This window comes from Pinus tabuliformis, chromosome 7 (assembly GCF_031772625.1).
Source record: "Pinus tabuliformis cultivar Carrire ecotype Pingquan chromosome 7, CPIR1, whole genome shotgun sequence".
NCBI lineage: Eukaryota > Viridiplantae > Streptophyta > Pinopsida > Pinales > Pinaceae > Pinus > Pinus tabuliformis.
The window spans coordinates 189814965-189832487 of NC_142293.1; the positions used below are offsets into that span (position 1 = coordinate 189814965).

At 39.3% G+C, this 17523-nt stretch overlaps 1 protein-coding gene across 1 annotated transcript in view; it reads right to left on the minus strand.

The window, feature by feature from the left end:
* The window catches only part of LOC149246498 (protein HASTY 1-like), a 306617-nt gene that overhangs the window by 248779 nt on the left and 40315 nt on the right, over positions 1 to 17523 (minus strand). Inside the window, exon 2 of the mRNA XM_089457947.1 lies at positions 16879 to 16980. Coding sequence (XP_089314073.1) covers positions 16879 to 16980 — 102 coding nt within the window. The remainder of the gene's footprint in view (positions 1 to 16878; positions 16981 to 17523) is intronic.

A 17523-nucleotide genomic window follows, 5' to 3' on the forward strand; every position in this document is an offset into this window, starting at 1 on the left:
AAGCTGCTCAATGTGTTGCTTACAAGACAATCATGACTAGAGAAGCATGAAATCAAAGGAATGTGACAGGGATCATGAAACAGACTTACAATAACTTTTCTCTTCTTGAAAATGAAATAGAATGCTCTATCTGCAACAACTTCGGTCATGAAGAATCTGAATGCAAGAGTAAATTTCAGCAAACATCTCAGAAGGAGCAAACTTCATTAAGTCCCAAAATATGGAAAAAGAAAGAGCCGCAACCAGAAAGATGTGGTATAGCCTTGTATGCAGAAGGACAAGAAAATCAGTGGTATATCGACAGTGGATGCTCAAAACACATGACAGGTGACAAAGAAAAACTTCAGTCATATAATGCCTTAGAAAAGGAAAAGAAGGTCTCATTTGGAAATGACACTCCTGCTGTCATAAAAGGTAAAGGCTCTGTTCTCTTAAAAGAAAAGGTTAAAAATGGTAATGTTATGTATGTTGATGGTCTTAAGCATAACCTGTTAAGTGTCAATCAAATGTGTGATCAAGGAAATGAAGTAGTATTTCGATCAAATGGATGTGTTGTTCGTGAGCTTGATAAAGTTACTAAGTCTAATTTTAAAGTGACTTTTATAAAGTCAATGAAAAATTAGAAAGGAAAATTGACTTTGGAAATAAATGACTAAGTGGGTCTTTATTAAAGTGGGGTGAATTAAAAAATAAAAAGTGAGATTTAAATGAGCATTTAATCTCAGCCTTAGATCTCAATCTATTTCAGCCATTGGATTTAGGGATCACCCAAAAGTCACTTGGATCACCCAAAAGTCACTTGGGGTTAGATTAAAGGAGGAAAAGGAGGAAAAGGTCATTCATTCTTTCATGAGCAGATTGGGAGAAGGAGAGCAAGAGAGATTTCTGAGCAGGGAGGAGAAGGAGATAGCAGCTTGGCACACATTCCAAGGCAGCAGTTGAGCAGATTTGTACAGCTGATTCAACACACAGTGAAAGGCAGATTTTGGCACGATTTTCGAGGAGTGGTTTGCACAAAAATCGAGGAGCAGCTTGTTGGTTTTTCTGCACATAAAACGAGGGCCATACAGCGCATTTATTGCAGGTCGTACAGCGCATTTAATGTTGTCCATATAGATGCATTTAATGCTGAAAGTGGGCACTAAAATCGAGGCCGTACAGCATTTATTGTTGTCCTGTTTGTTGTAATTTCCAGTTTGCTGTGAGGCATGGGAAAAGAGATAAGTTGTAAATTTGCTTGCTGATTTTTTTGCTGAATATTTCTCACTGTGAAAAAATCATTTTCAGAAATAAAGAAGAGCTCTCGAACTGGTTTTCCCCAAGAGTTGTAGGGAGTTTTTCCAGGGTCACATTGACCAAAAATCTCAGTGTTTAAATGTGTTTTAATGGTTGTTTATTACTGCTGATTTTTATTTCTGCAATTTCCAGCATTCTGTAAAATTTCCAGAATGTGTTTTCAGCAAATTTATTTTTTCCAGCTTGTTAAATGTATTGTTATGGGAAAGGGCATTTAACTATATGGGAGAAATAAGGAAAAACTGAAAACCAGGGTGGGGAAAACAGAAATTTCTACAAAAGCTTTAGTTGAAAATGAATCAGATTGCAAAATCAAATGCCTCAGATCTGATCGAGGGGGGGAATTTACCTTGGATGAATTCTTCGACTTTTGTGAAGAACAAGGAATAAAAAGGGAATTCTCCACCGCAAGAACACCTCAGCAAAATGGAGTGGTATAAAGGATGAACAGAATTGTTCAACAAATGGCTCGGGATATGCTAGATGAGTCTGGAACTCCTGCAAACTTCTGGGGTGAAGCTGCATTTGCTGTCGTAACTATTCTCAACAAAACAAATATTTGGGTAAACAACACCCAAACTCCTCATGAACTTTCGTATGGTAAGATTCCTACTGTAAAATACTTCAAAGTTTTTGGAAGCAAATGTTACATCAAAAGGACTGATGAAAACCTTAGCAAGTTTGAACCTAGAACAGATGAAGGCATTCTCTTTGGTTACTCTTCCCAAAGTAAAGGATATAAGTGTTATAATAAAAGACTTGGGAAAATTGTTGAAAGTATTGATGTTGTGATTGATGACACAAGCAAAAATCCAAAGCAGGTAAAAACTGAAGATTATGAAGAAGATGAGGATTATCCTTCCACATCAAATCAAACAAATTCTGAAGAAGAAACCAATGAAGCACAAGAAGAACAGATAACGGTAGAAGAAAAGACTCCATCCAAGTATGTCCTGAAAAATCATCCAGAGACTCAAATTTTGGGAGAGAAAGAGGTAGGTGTGCAGACAAGAAGAACTATTACAGAATCCTCAAGCTATCTTGCATTACTTTCCTCCATCGAACCTCAAAATGTAAATGAAGCATGCAAAGATGAATGTTGGGTCAAGGCCATGAATGAAGAGCTTGAGCAAATTGAAAAGAATAATACTTGGGAATTAGTTCCTAGACGTCATGATAAGAATATCATAGGAACCAAATGGATATTCAAAAAACAAGCTGAATGAAAATGGAGAATTTATTAGAAACAAGGCCAAACTTGTTTGTAAAGGGTATGCTCAACAAGAAGGTATAGATTTTGAAGAAACTTTTGCACCTATTGCAAGACTTGAAGCAATAAGAATGTTCCTTGCTCTTTCTAGTTTTTAGAAATTCAAAGTATACCAAATGGATGTAAAATCTGTGTTTCTTAATGGGGACTTAGAAGAAGTAGTATATATTGAGCAACCAGATGGATTCATTCTTGAAAATTATCCAAAACTTGTATGCAAACTCAGAAAGGCTCTCTATGATCTAAAACAAGCTCCAAGGGCATGGTATTATCGTCTTGACAAATATCCCCATCAACAAGGTTTCTCAAAAGGATCCGCTGATAGCAATCTATATATAAAGATTGACAATAATAAATTACTAATACTTGTTTTGTATGTTGATAATATCATTTTTGGTAGCAATGAAGAAGCCATGAGTCAAAACTTTGCTTTGGTAATGCAGCAAGAATTTGAAATGTCCCTACTTGGTGAGCTCACATATTTTCTTGGTCTACAAGTTCACCAAAAGAAAGATGGTATTTTTCTGTCACAAACTAAGTATCTCAAGCAGATCTTGAAAAAATACAGCATGGAAGATTCTAAACCAGTAGGTACCCCCATGGTAACAAGATGCAGTCTCAACTCAAATGATGAATCAGCAGCAGTACATCAACCAACCTACAGATCCATGATTGGTAGTTTGCTTTATCTAACAGGTACCCGACCAGACATCATGCATGCAGTGGAAATAGTTGGAAGATTCCAAGCAAATCCAAAGGAATCACACCTTCAGGCAGTCAAAAGGATCTTCAAATATCTTCAAGGAACTCAGAATATTGGTTTATGGTATCCTAGGGATACAGATCTTACACTTCATGCATATGCAGATGCAGCTTGGGTAGGAAGTGTGGATGACAGAAAAAGCAATAGTGGTGGTGCATTCTATATGGGTTCCAAATTAGTGTCTTGGTTCAACAAGAAACAAAGTTCAATTGCATTATCTACAGCTGAAGCAGAATATGTGGCTGCTGCATCTTGTTGCACACAACTCCTTTGGATGATGCAAACATTGCAAGACATTCAGATCACATGTACTCCACCCATCTCCATTTTATGTGATAATACAAGTGCAATCACTATTTCAAAGAATCCAATCATGCATTCCAAGACCAAGCACATACCCATCAAATATCATTTTCTACGTGAACAAGTGCTTAAACAAAAGGTCAAATTGGAGTATGTTCCCACCAAAGAACAGGTTGTTGATATATTCACCAAAACAATGCCCAAAGAGACATATGAATATCTCATACAAAAGCTGGGAATAGTTGATGCATCATCTTGCTGTTAAAACTTATCTATTTCAGAGAAAAGTGGTTGTACGCGAGTTTCATGAAGCGTATCCGCGTATATACGCCAGTTTCTGTGGATATAGTCACATTTATGTTGGTTTGAAGAAAAACAGTGGATGAAAGGAGTCTAATATGGGTCTAACAGTGATCATCTGGCACAGATTCAGGGGGAGCATATACTTATAGTAATGCATTGTTGGCATCATCTTAGAAGGTCTTGGTACAAATTCACAGCTGTTTTTTATTCAGGTGGAACAGGTTCAGGGGGAGCTCATGGTTGTTGGTCTGGATGATGATTGACAGATGCTGCTGATGATAGTTGTTGATAACTATCATAGTCTTGTTTTAGATGTTTGGTCTCTATTTTATATGTCATGTATATCTTTCAGTGTCAAGGTCATATTTTGTTACCCCACTATGCATGGGATGGATGATGTAATGTTCTTGTTTGACATGTATAATCAATTGGTATATCCCCACTTGGTTGGGTGGATGAGTCACACTTGGTATATCCCCACTTGGTTGGGTGATGGATGTATCAACGTTGCAGGAAGCGCCCCCCCCCCCGGATCCTAGGCCGGAATCGCGCTCCGTACGGAAGCGTTCCGGAAGCGCCCCAGGAAGCGCGATTCCAAAAAATCCGAAGCGCGATTCCGTTTTTTTAAAACGCTTCCTGGTTTTTAGGAAGCGTGGGCCCCGAAGCGCGCTTCGGATGGCGCTTCGGGCCTCCGAAGCGCCACGCTTCGGGCCCGGAAGCGTGCGCTTCACGCAGCGCTTCGGAGCGCTTCCGAAAAAACCGCGCGGGCAAGGGAAAATACATCATTTTTTTTAATTTTTTTTTAAAGTTAACTTAACTTAGCAATGAGGGGGTGGGTTAGGGTGAGTTTAGGGTGAGGAATGAAAAGAATAAAGCCCCCATTCATTCCTCATTTTCTCACTTTGAGTTTATGAGAGTTGGAGAAGAGAAGAGAGGAGAGGAGAAGAGAAGAGAGGAAAGGAGAGGAGAAGAGAGGAGAGCTTGGAGGAGTGAAGAAGGAGGAGCTAGGAGAAGGAGGAGGAGCTTGGAGCAAGAGCTTGGAGGACTTCATCTACAAGAGCTAAAGAGGTAAGTTCAAACCCCAAACTCCCTTTTTTTTTGAAAAAAAAATTGTATTTTTCTCCTCCCTCTCCTACTCTTTCCCATTGTTTCTACTTGCTCCTTTATTTACAGGTTGTCCACCACCTATATCCATATTCCAAGATGGTGTTCTTTTGGCTTCTATGTATCATTCCACTCTTGGTTTTAATGATGGCAAGGGTGAAGAATAGAAGGGAAGAAACAGAAGAGGACATTGGTGATGGTCCTAATAGTAGTGACCCAATGTATGATGAGGAGGAAGGGTTTGAAGTGGAAGGGGATGAACTTGAAGGGGACACTGAAGCACAAGATGGGAAAGGTACATCAACACCCTTGTGGAACTATGTGACCAAACTTGATGGGGGAAAGGGTGGTGGATCTTACAAATTTGTGTGCCCTCATGGTTGTCATGGAGGAAAACCATATTGTGGTTCATATACCCGTCTGAGGAGGCATCTTTGTGGGGTGCTGGACAGTGATGAAAAAAAGGGTTCTGTGGGGGTACAAATTTGCCCAAACATTTCAACTGAAGAAAGAAGAAAATACATCCAAATAGAGATGACTGCACAACAAAAAAACAAGAAACCAAAAACTCATTCTGAATCAAGTGCAACCTCTAAATTTGGTAGTTGCTCATCTCCTCATGGTGCTTCTGCAACCTCTGGAGGTAGAAGAACAATAGGGGATTTCCTTAATGTTGCTGGGAGGGATGATGTGGATGGAAAGATAGTCCGTTTTCTTTGTGCTTGCGGTGTACCATTCAATGTGCTTCGCTCTCCCTATTGGCATGACATGGTAAAGGGCATCAATGAAGCCCCAAAAGGATACAAGGCCCCCAACTATGAGAAAGCTAGAACAGTGTTATTAGAAAGAGAAAAAGCTAAGGTTCAAAGAGCTTTGACACGTTTTACAAATGAGTGGGTGGATTCTGGGGTATCCATTGTATCAGATGGGTGGACAAATATTAGAAACCAACATTTGATAAATGTTCTTGGTGTTTCTTCTAGTGGTGCAGTATTTATTGCATGTCATGACTCCTCCTCCATCAATGCAACTGCACAAAACATTGCAGATCTCCTATTGAAATCAATCAAAGATGTTGGTCCGAATAATGTGGTTCAAGTGATCACAGATAATGCAGCAAATTGTAAGGCAGCAGGAAAAATTATTGAGCGTACTCATCCAAACATCTTTTGGTCTGCGTGCCTGGTTCACACATTGAACCTTTTGATGCATGATATTGTGAAACACAAAGATTGTGGGTGGATTGCTGAGGTTTACAGGAAAGGGAAGCAGCTCATTAAATTCATCACAGGGCATACAAGGGTAAACTACTTCTATGGCACTTACTCCAAGTTGCAATTGCTTAAAATTGCAAAGACAAGATTTGCTAGTTATTACCTCACCTTTAGGCGGCTAGTGAAGGTGAGACAAGCTTTAACTAATCTGGTGTGTGCTGAAACATGGGATGAAATTAACACTGACACAGATGGTGCTAATGCAGTCAAGGACACTGTTCTTGACAGTTACTTTTGGTCACAGGTTAAATATATTTTGCAATTCACCAAACCAATTTATTACATGATCAAGTTTGCAGATTCAGATCGACCAGTAATTGGGGAGGTGTATGAGCAAATGGATAGCATGTTGGGGCAGATTAAAGACATTGTTGAGCCTAGAGATACCACCTTGTACAATTATATTCGTGTAGAGGTGCAAAACCGATGGGAAATGCTAAATATTCCATTGCATGCATTAGCATATGTTTTGACACCTAAATACTATCATCCATCATGGCTTTCAACACCAGCACCTGGGGGGGAAGCAGGAGAAAACCACACCAAGATCAAGAGGTTCACCAAAAATATATGGCTGCATTGAGTAAATTAATCCTTGATGAGGAGGAGGCTGCATTGGTACGGAGACAGGTGAGCAACTATACGCTCAACACTGGTCCATTTGGGAGCATGCATGCAATTAGAGATCGAGAGACTTTTTCTGCTCTTGAGTGGTGGAACATGCATGGAGGGGGTACTCCACTTCTACAGAGTTTGGCATTGCGGGTGCTATCACAGGTGGTAAACACTTCTTCTGCAGAGAGGTGTTGGAGCTCTTATTCTTTCATCCACAGTGTTAAAAGGAACAGGTTGAGTTTAGACCGGGCAGAGAGCTTGGTTTATGTTCATTACAACTTGCGATTGTTGTCCCATTACTGTGAAGATGCAAAGTCTAATAAAGACTTGTTGATTTGGGACAAGAATCCAGAGGAGCCCAATTTGGAGGATGGAGTGTTGCGACTAGAGCAATTAGAGGATTCTCTTTTCCAGGTATGTCCATTGTGGTATGAATTTTCCAATTTTCCCTTATAAAGCATTTCTCTAATTCAATTATTCATGTTTTTAATTTTTTTGTTAACTAGTGTTTTTTTTTTGCATGAATTTTTTGAGCGATTCTAGGATGATGATGACCGTGTTGATATGCCACCACCCCCACCCCCATCTGGTCCCTTGGTTCCTAGGTTCCATGGTTCAACACCAACAGCAGGGGGTTCTTCTTCATCAGTTTCAGTGCCACGACTTCCACAGGCACCATCTTCTTCATTGCCACCACGTGGAGGCCCGCCACCACGTTCTATTCGTGGTGGAAGGAGGAGAGATTAGTAGATATATTCACAATCTACTACTTTTTGTCATAGATTACTCATTAGACTTGTAGACTTGTGAATTTGAATTTTGAACCTTTTTGACTTGGCGGTGACCAAGTGACATATTTTGTAAACATTATTATTTGAATTTTGGACATGACAAATGTTGACAGTTGCTCACTTGCTAGATAAATCATAATATGCTCTATGTTTTATGTTTTATAATATGCTTAAATGTTTTATGTTTTATAATATGCTTAAAAATTTGATGTATGTTTGTAATAGCTAGAATATAGATGATTGTTGTACATACTAGTAACTACAATGGAATCATGGATGCCATATCTATCTTGATTTATGCAAAAATATGCATGTTTTCATGTCTTCTACAATTAATTTGGTATTTGGGATGTTTGTTTTGAGTATAAATGCAAAAAAATATAAAAATATATATATATATAGCAGACGCTTCCGCGGACGCTTCGCTTCCTAGATTTTTGGAAAATGACGCTTCCGCGCTCCCGCTTCCGCTTCCGCTTCGCTCCCGCTTCGTGCAACATTGGGATGTATGTATGAGTCTTTGGTGATAGGAAGGTCTTTGGTGATCTATGTATAGAGTCATGTTATCTTTTTGCAGACCTTGCTTATGCTCGGGGGGAGCAAGGACTTGATCATAGAAGCTCAATCAGCACTTCAGCATATCAGAGATTTTAGCAGGTACTTAGTGGGAGCATGACCCTTTGCCCTTGATGACAAAGGGGGAGAGTGATTGGTGTTGTTGTTGCCATCAAGTCCAAAGGGGGAGATTGTTGGCATTATGATACAGGTGATACAAGTGTTGTACTTGATGGCAACTCTCTCAGATGACAAATCATAGTTCAGGCCACATAGAATGAAGAAAGAAAGGTATACGCAGGTTCACCTTGACCAACCCGCGTATACACGCAGGTTCATTGAACAAAAAAAGTGTATACGTACACACACACTTTCACGGAAGGAAAGGCGCGTACATGTTGGAAAACTAAGTTTTGGTCCGTGGTATTTGATCCATAGTATTTGGTCCGAACTTCGAAGTGTTGACCCCAAGGATTCGATCAAAGGTATTGGTTCTAAGTGGTTTTGGTCCATGGTATTGAGTAAGACCTAGGACTATAAAAGGAGGAGAAGATCATTAGGTAAAGGCACTCATGAATTGAATATCTAATGAAGAGCAAGATCTAGAATACAAGTTATTGGGTTATGGTGCACAGCTGGATCTGAATCAAGAATGAACCTGAGCACTTGAAGAAGGATAAGTTCTATTGAGAGGTCAAGACCTTAACGCTTGAAGAGAAGTATCCTTGTGTGGTTTTTGATTTCTTATCTGAATAACTGGCGCATGTTGTAATCTGTAAATATGATGATCTGGGTATAACTTATGTCTGAAGTTGTTGTAAAGTTTAAATCATCATTTACAGATCTGTACGCAGGTTCACGTTGGCAAAGGCACATATACACGCTGGGTCTACATATCAAAAGAGCGTATACGCAGGTTCGCCTTGAGTAAACTGCATATGTACGTAGGTTCGACAAGTTGAAGTAGTGTATACCTAATAAAATAGGAGTTGTCTATAATGCGACATTTTGGAGATTCCGGTGACGGAATCCGGCGGAAGAAATTGAGGTTAAATCTTGATTTGTTGCAGTTAAAATGGTTTTTTAACTGCATATTTGGATTCAGCACCCTGAAAAACCCCTGGGACACTTTGATTGTGCAGAAACTAGCTATCAAACTTGCGATTCCAATAAATTGTTGCCGGATTTTAACCGGAAAAACCCACCGGAATGGCTTCCAAAAAGTCGCATTATAGACAACTGCAATAAAATAGGCTTTAGCTACTTCTGTTTGTTGTTGCAGTGTTCTGGGTTATAGCATGGGTTCTAGTTACTGCTTCTGTATTCTGGTTACAGCATTTTGAGAAGTGATTGTTTGATTCAGTTTTGGTTAGTGCAAAGAAGATTGATTGATGTAGATATATTTGATGGTTGATTGATGTTATTGATGGTTCCAGTCTGAAAATTAATGAAACGTGGTACCTGGAAGAAAAGAGAAGGTTACAGACTTCTATAGGCCTACACCTACGTACTAGTAAACACAATAGCTAGTACAAGAGCTAGGGGGTTGTAGCTCCCTTCCGGGAGAAGTTGGAGAATGGGAGAAGGTTGTAGCCTTCTGCAAGTAGAAGCCTGCGTACTGATATAACTCTGCACCAATACAAAAATTGTAAAAAAAAAGTTTCTTATTAAAAGAAGATAGAGACGATTCCAGCAGGTGGTTTTCACCCACATTGAGTTTCCACCTTATATCTTGTGTTCATATATGTGATTGTTTGTTCTATTTTTACTGCTCATGTTCACTGTTTATAAGGTTAATGAAGTTCTGATGCACTAATTAAAGATCAAAATATAATGGATTAACTGAATCACAAGTTTACTAGATATACGTTGGTTGCATATACACACAGGTTCCCTTAACTGAAGTAGCGTATATGAATCAGAGTATGAAATGAAAAAGTTTTATTGATTTGCTAATACTGATTTACCCCCCCCAGCATTATTTCCAACAGTCAGCCAACCCAAAAAGGATATGACAATGTGTGTGTGCTCCTGTGTGTATTGTTGCATCTTTCACATCCTTTTTAAGATATTAGTGGATTGGGCACTCCATTCCAGAGCTTTGGTCAGTGCACAAACCTGAAGCATGATACTACATTCTTCAAATTCTACTGGATATCCCAAATGTCTGTTATATTTCACTGGAGTAGTACCTCTAAGGTTGGTTCTTTGCAATCTGTCTTTTCTTTTGTTACCAGCGAAAATTTTCAATTGTTGTGGAAAATCTTCCAATTGAAAGCTCAACCTATTTGTCCAAGAGAATGTGGTTTTTCCTAAAGGCTATGTATTGACGAACCTTTGCACATGACATGTTCAAAAAGAAAGTTCAACAATCATAGCAAAAAGAAAGTTCAACAATCATAGCATGTTCAACATCCTTTTGTCATTACCAAATCTTTGTATAATGTATACACAAGGGCTACGAAAAAGGCTCTTGGATTTTGGTAATACATATGCCTAGGTAATGTCACTTTTAAGAATGCTTACTAGATTTTAATAAAGTTGTAGCAAACTTCCGAGGATGGATGTTGTGAGATCTGTTTGTTATTTTTTGTTATGTGTTATGGATGTTATCATCCTTCAAAGATTGACAAAATATTCCAAGTCATCTCCAAGGGTGCCCTTTGAACCTTTAAATCATGCAATGAACCCATATTAAGCATACCAAATCAACATCATCTTAGGTTAACTATAGGTAAGCCCTGATCTTCACCTATATTTTACCTAAAATAGAGGTTGACTCCTATTTTCTTTTGTGTGCGTGTGATAGTAACTCAGCGTTGTCTTTAATTTAATTAGGGGCTACATAGTTCAGCCAACCCAAAAAGAATTATGACAATGTGCACATTGTTAGAATGCACCCCACGTCTGGTCTATGTTTTGGAAATTAGGAAACATAAACACACTGAAATGCCTAACTTTATAGAACAACTTTTGTAGAGAAAAATATACAAGCAATTAGATTATGCACAGTACACAATATTTATTGCCCAAAACTGATTTCTTATTAGTCCTTTAACAAAAATCCTTAGGGCTCCCATACCAAGGATAATTGTCCTTTACAATCCTTAGAAAATGCCCAAATACAATGTCAAACCCTTTGACAAAATCTCTATTGCCGAGGCCAAGTCCCTTAGGCTCTCATCTACCCAATTATCAATGTTGTACAGTCTCTTTGCAACAGCATCAACTGAAACCCTTGCTATTGTTACCTAGGGGTTTCCCAACCCTTCCAAACGCCACAGTTTTCTCTTAACTATGCCCATGCCTGCTCCTTTAGGCCTCTAGTCTTCCTTAATAAATTGGCTTGCTCCTTTATCACTCAGCCCCCTTATTGTAGCAGCCTTCAAGTGCTTGACTACGTTGCTTTCCCTTTCGGCTTTCTCCTAGGACTTAGTTCTCTACGGCCGGCCCATTTATCCTTGCTATGGCCAGCCTCTCCTGGCTACGGCCTCCTTCAACAAGCCCTTCAAGCACTCAAATCAGGTTGGGGCCTTCCCTTTTTTATTGCAGCCAACCTCTCATGGTTGTGGCCTTCTCTTCCTATCAGCGACCAACCTCTCCTCCTAGTTGCGGCCTCCACAAATAAACCTCCTTGAGGTCCAATGTTAATCCTTTGAACTCGGCCTCCTTTTCCTAGTTTGTTTGCCCTTCCTTAGGGCACAGCCTTCCCTTTTAGCCTCTCACTTGCACTTAGCAAACACAAAAGACAAACCATGGCCCTTTTTCACCATAGAAAAGATGCCCTCCAAAACCCTCTACTGCCCTTGTCACAAGTCTGTGGTTTTATTGATCAATTTCAGACCTCAATCAAGGAAAATCCATCACTCCTTGTCCATATGAGTTACTCCTCAAGCCTCTCCATTAGCCTCTTAATTTATACTTGGACCATTGGTCCCTTTGGAAGCTCCCTTGTCCTTCAAGAAACCTCCAGCATCAAACACAACATTAAATTATAACATCAAATGCTCTCCTTGGATACAAATCCCACAACTTGGGTGCAAAGCCCATACACTCATAAAATCACACTTTATGAGCATTTCTCTTTCAAAATCATAGCACCAAGGGCATGTGTGAGTACCTCTTGATGCTACCCAATTTCAACACTCCCTCTTAGCGAGGGAGGTACTTCCATTCCTTGGAAGTCTCTCTGTTTCCCACACTGGAACACAATCCTATTCCACGGCTACTCCAATGTTTGTCATAAGCTTCGTCTCTCGCCACAGAAGCAAAACCTGATGCAAGAATAAAATCATTTTTGGAAGTTTCCTTGCTACTAGAAGCCTCCTGCTTCATCTTTACTTGATAGGCCTTTAAGCCTTCAGTTATGGAAGTCTCCTTTCTTCTCTCTGACATGCACCCTTATGCGGTTGTTGACTCCCCCTTTGAATCGGAAAACTCCCTCTAGAACTTGACTCCTTGTGACTCTATGAAACCTCCTTTCCTTGGTCAACAAGCTTTCCCTTTAGCTTATACAAACCATTCTCTCTGACTCCAAGAACCACCCCTAGACTAGAGCTGGATCCACTGGGCTTGAGAATCACTTTTCCATCCCCTAATAGAACATCAAACCCCTTTGCCTCAATTGTTGAGACTGAAAGCATGTTGCATCTGAGCTCTGGTACCCAAAATACATCCTAGACTCGCAGCAATCCACCTAACTACATCTTAAATGATACAGCCTCAGTTCCTTTAACTGCACGTTGAAACTTATCACCAGCCTTCTTGTATAGATTAGAGCCCCACTCGGTCTTAAACACTTCTCGTGTTTCTATCATATGATTTGAGGCCCCGTTGTCTAAGAACCAAGCACCCTCACAAATGGTGCTCCCAAAAAAATGAGAGATAAGAGAAAATTCCTCGTCAAATCTCCTCGAAGAATCATCCTCGTCGATTATAGTTGAAGTAGATATCTCAGGCTTCCTATATTTCCCTTCCTTTCTTCTAATGTAGATACTAACTCACATAATGACCAAACTCGTCACATGCAAAGCATTTCACTCTACTCAAGTCCTCCTTGTTGCCATTGTTGAACTTCCCTTTCCCCTTTTTCATCTTACTAGTGAGGGCAACATTCTCCTCATCTAGACTCTTTTGCTAAAGATCCTTGTCCCAATGTTCCTCCTAAATGAAATCATCCCACAACTTGTTCCAATCTACAAGTTTCTCCCGTGATACTACTCCTTTGATGAATGGCTTCCATTGGTCTAAGAAACCCTTCAGTGCAGCCCTCACCAACTCTGGTTTTTCCACTGTCTCTTGTACAGTTGCAAGCTCATCATGAACGTGCAAAATCTTTGTAAAATAGGAAGTGGCATTCTCTAAACCCGTCATCTTGATTTCCCTAAGCTTCTCTCTCAGTGCCATCTTCCAATTTTCGTTCTTATTCTGAAACAACACTTTCAAAGCTTCGCACATGTCACATGTAGTTTCTTTTCTAGTAAGATGAGGTACCAGATGATCCTTAACTCCATCAAGGATGATCAATTTGACCTTTGCATCAGCTTCTTTATACAAAGCCAAATTTGTTGCATCAGTTGGTATCTTGATCTAGGTGTTGGCATAATCCCACAGATTATTCACCAACAACACTAGCTTGATTCTTTCCTTCCATTAACTGTAGTTGAATATCCCTTCCAACTAGTCCTCAATCCTCAAACCAGAAACCATTTTCTCTATTGGATCCTTACCCATAAATCCAACAGACCAGTTGTCCCTCCTTCAACAACAAGGCAACTCAGCTCCCTCTTAGAACTGCCACCTACGCACAATTTTGACCCAATTGCTCTTCAAAGTAACTTTAATACCATGTTAGAACTTAGAATTCCATACACCCCAGGTCTGGTCTATGTTTTAGCAGTTTCAAAAAAACAGAAAACATAAACACACTGAAATGCCCAACTTTAAAAACAAGTTTCACACAACGGAATATACCAGCAACTAGATCATGCACAGTACACAATATTTATTGCCCAAAACTAATTTCTTAGTAGTCCTTTAACAAGAATTGTTAGGGCTCCCATGCTATGGATAATGGCTCTTTACAACCCCTGGAAAATGCCCAAATACAATGTCAAACCCTTTGACCAAATCTCTAGGGCTAAGGCCAAGTCCCTAAGGCTCTCATTCACCCAATTATCATTGTTGTAGGTGTCTCTTTGCTACAACGTCCACTGAAACCCTCGTTGTGGTCAGCTAGGGCTTTCCCAGACCTTCCAAACACCACAACCTTCCATTAATTGTGCCCATGCCTGCTAGTTTAGGCCTCTGGTCATCCTTAACAGCTTGGTCTGCTCCTTTCACCATTGGCCACCTAGCTATAGCAGTCTCCAATGCCTTGACCTGCCTCTTCAGGCCCTCAAACTCCTTGCTTTCCCTTGTGACCTACTCCTAAGCCTCAGTTCTTTGCGGCCAAACCTTCTCTTCTTGTTGTGGCCAGCCTCTCCTACCTGTGGCCTCCTTCAGCAAGACCTTCAAGCACTCAAAATAGGTTGTGGCTTTCTCTTCCTTCCAACAACCAACATCTCCTAGCTGCGACCTCCACAAATCAACCTCCTTGAGGGCCAGCCTCAATCCTTTGAACTCGGCCTCCTTTTCTTAGCTTGTCAGCCCTTCCTTATGGCATTGCTTTCCCTTTCAGCCTCTCACCTGCAAGCAGCAAACACAAAAGACAAAGTGTAGCCCTTTTTCACCATAGAAAGGATGCCCTCCAAACCCCTCTGCTGCCCTGGTTGCAGGTCTGTAGTTTCCTTAATCAATTTCAGACCTCAATCAAGGAGAATCCATCACTCCTTGTCCATATGAGTTACTCCTCAAGCCTCTCCATTAACCTCTTAATTTATACTTGACCATTGATCCCTTTGGAAGCCCCCTTGTCCTTCAAGAAACCTTCAACATCAAACTCAACATTAAATTAGAACATTAAATGCTCTCCTTGGGTACGATGCCCACTCACTTTAGGTACAAAGCCCATAACTTTGGTGCAAAGCACATACACTAATAAAATCACACTTTATGAGCATTTCTCTCTCACAATCCTAGCACCAAGAGCATGTAAGAGTACCTCCTGATTCTACCCAATTTCGACAAGCGCACATGCATGTGTGTGTATTGTTGCATCTTTCACATACTTTTTAAGATATTAGTGTGCTGAGCACTCTATTTCAAAGATTAGATCACTCCACAGAGCTGAAGCATTAGGTCACCCCAAAGATCCAAAGCATGATACTACATTCTTCAATTTCTGCAAGTTATCCTATATGTCTGCCATATTTCGCTGGAGCAGAGCATCTAAGGCTGGTCCTTTGCAATCTCTCTTTTTGTTTTAATACCAGCCAAAATTTGCAATTGTTGTGGAGAATCTCCCACTTGAAACCTCAACCTGTTTGTCAAAAAGAATGTGGTTTTCCCTAAAGGCTATGAATTGACAAACCTTTGCACGTGACAAGAGTACATGGATAGGAAAAAAGAAAGTTGAACAATCATAGTAAGTTCAACCATCTTTTTGTCACTACCAAATCTTTGCATAATATATACAGAAGGGCTAAGAAAAAGGCTCTTGAATTTTTGGTAAAAACTATGCCTGCGTAATCTCACTTTTAAGAATGCTTACCGGATTTTAATAAAGTTGTAGTGAAATTCTGAGGATGGATGTTGTGAAATATTTGCAATTCTGTTATGGGTTATTGTGAATAACTCTTGTGAATGTCTTCATGTTTAAGCTCATAAATACATGAATGCTAATCTAGCAAGTAGATTACATTTGCGTTTGGCAGTGTATATTGAGCTTCTTGTTTAAAATCATTCTTTACAATCTAATGAAAATCTAGGTTGTGTTGCATAGGTTTATAGTGACCTTATTCTTTATACTCAATCTTTTCAATCTATTAAATATCTAGGTTGTATTACATAGTCTTATTATGCTATTGATGTGCATTTTATTATTTATACTCAATCTTTTCAATCTATTAAATATCTAGGTTGTATTACATAGTCTTATTATGCTATTGATGTGCATTTTATTATCTCATTTCTAGCGCTACTCCTATCTTTCTTAGTTTAGGATTTATTCCGTGCATTCTACTTACATTACTGTCAAAATATCAAAACATAATACTTTAAAATGAACCCAGTAACCAATACCACAAACTGGATGATTCGTCAACAAGAGTGGAACCCACATTAAGGGTTTTAACCCAACCAATCCCTCACATTGACAAGTGTCAAAATCCCATGTCCACATATCATACTAAATTTCCATTTGTACATGGCAGTAATCAGACATATATCATAGTGTTAAGAATCACAATGGGTGTTTTCAACTGCAAAGCTTTCAGAACTAGAGCAAGAAGACAGAATATATAAAACAATGGTTGTCGTAAAGAGACAAACATACACAAGTGAGTGATCAAATGAACACCATATTATCATATTAGAACGCATAAGGTAACACACATCAAAGTTTATCACACAAGAAAGATATCACAGTTTCCAAACAAACATGGAGAAATTCTACAGGCACATCATCCTATTAATAAACGTTAAAACACATAATGGCATATGTACCTGTAGCATTTTGAATCCATAAACACGAATTTCAGAAGACCTTTCTCGTCTCACCAATGCAAATGAAGTATTTGCTAAAACACGGACATCCCCTGATTTTATCTGCTTCACCCATATGAGTACAACAAATTTTACACAATGAAGATGCAAATTGACTAGTTCTTCCCATTATAATTCCTACTTATAAAGGTAGCACACTTGTAGAAGATTAAACTACCAAAAACAAATTACTAAAGACAAGAGGCTAAGAACAAAGGGTCTTCAAACACTTGATTGAAAAATTAAAGCAAAATACTTTTCACAGTACTTTAAGCATGGAAAGTCTTCAAGGACTTTGCTAAATAAATAAAGTGCGAGACTTTTGTTATCACACCTAAGGTCTAAAATTCAAATAGAAATGAGACGACTAGTGAGTCATTAACTTCAATCCATCCTTTGACAACAACGGCCAAATACATCAGCGATTAATTTACAATGTTTTCAGCAGAATACCCTATGTGCATCTTATTCCACTTATGGAAAAATACTATTTGTAGAATATACAACGGAATGGGCCTATCCAGATTCCATGTACAAGCATAAAGAAAAGAACACATCTACATGATGAGATTAACGTAGTTGGAAAGCATAAAATTTAAAACCAAA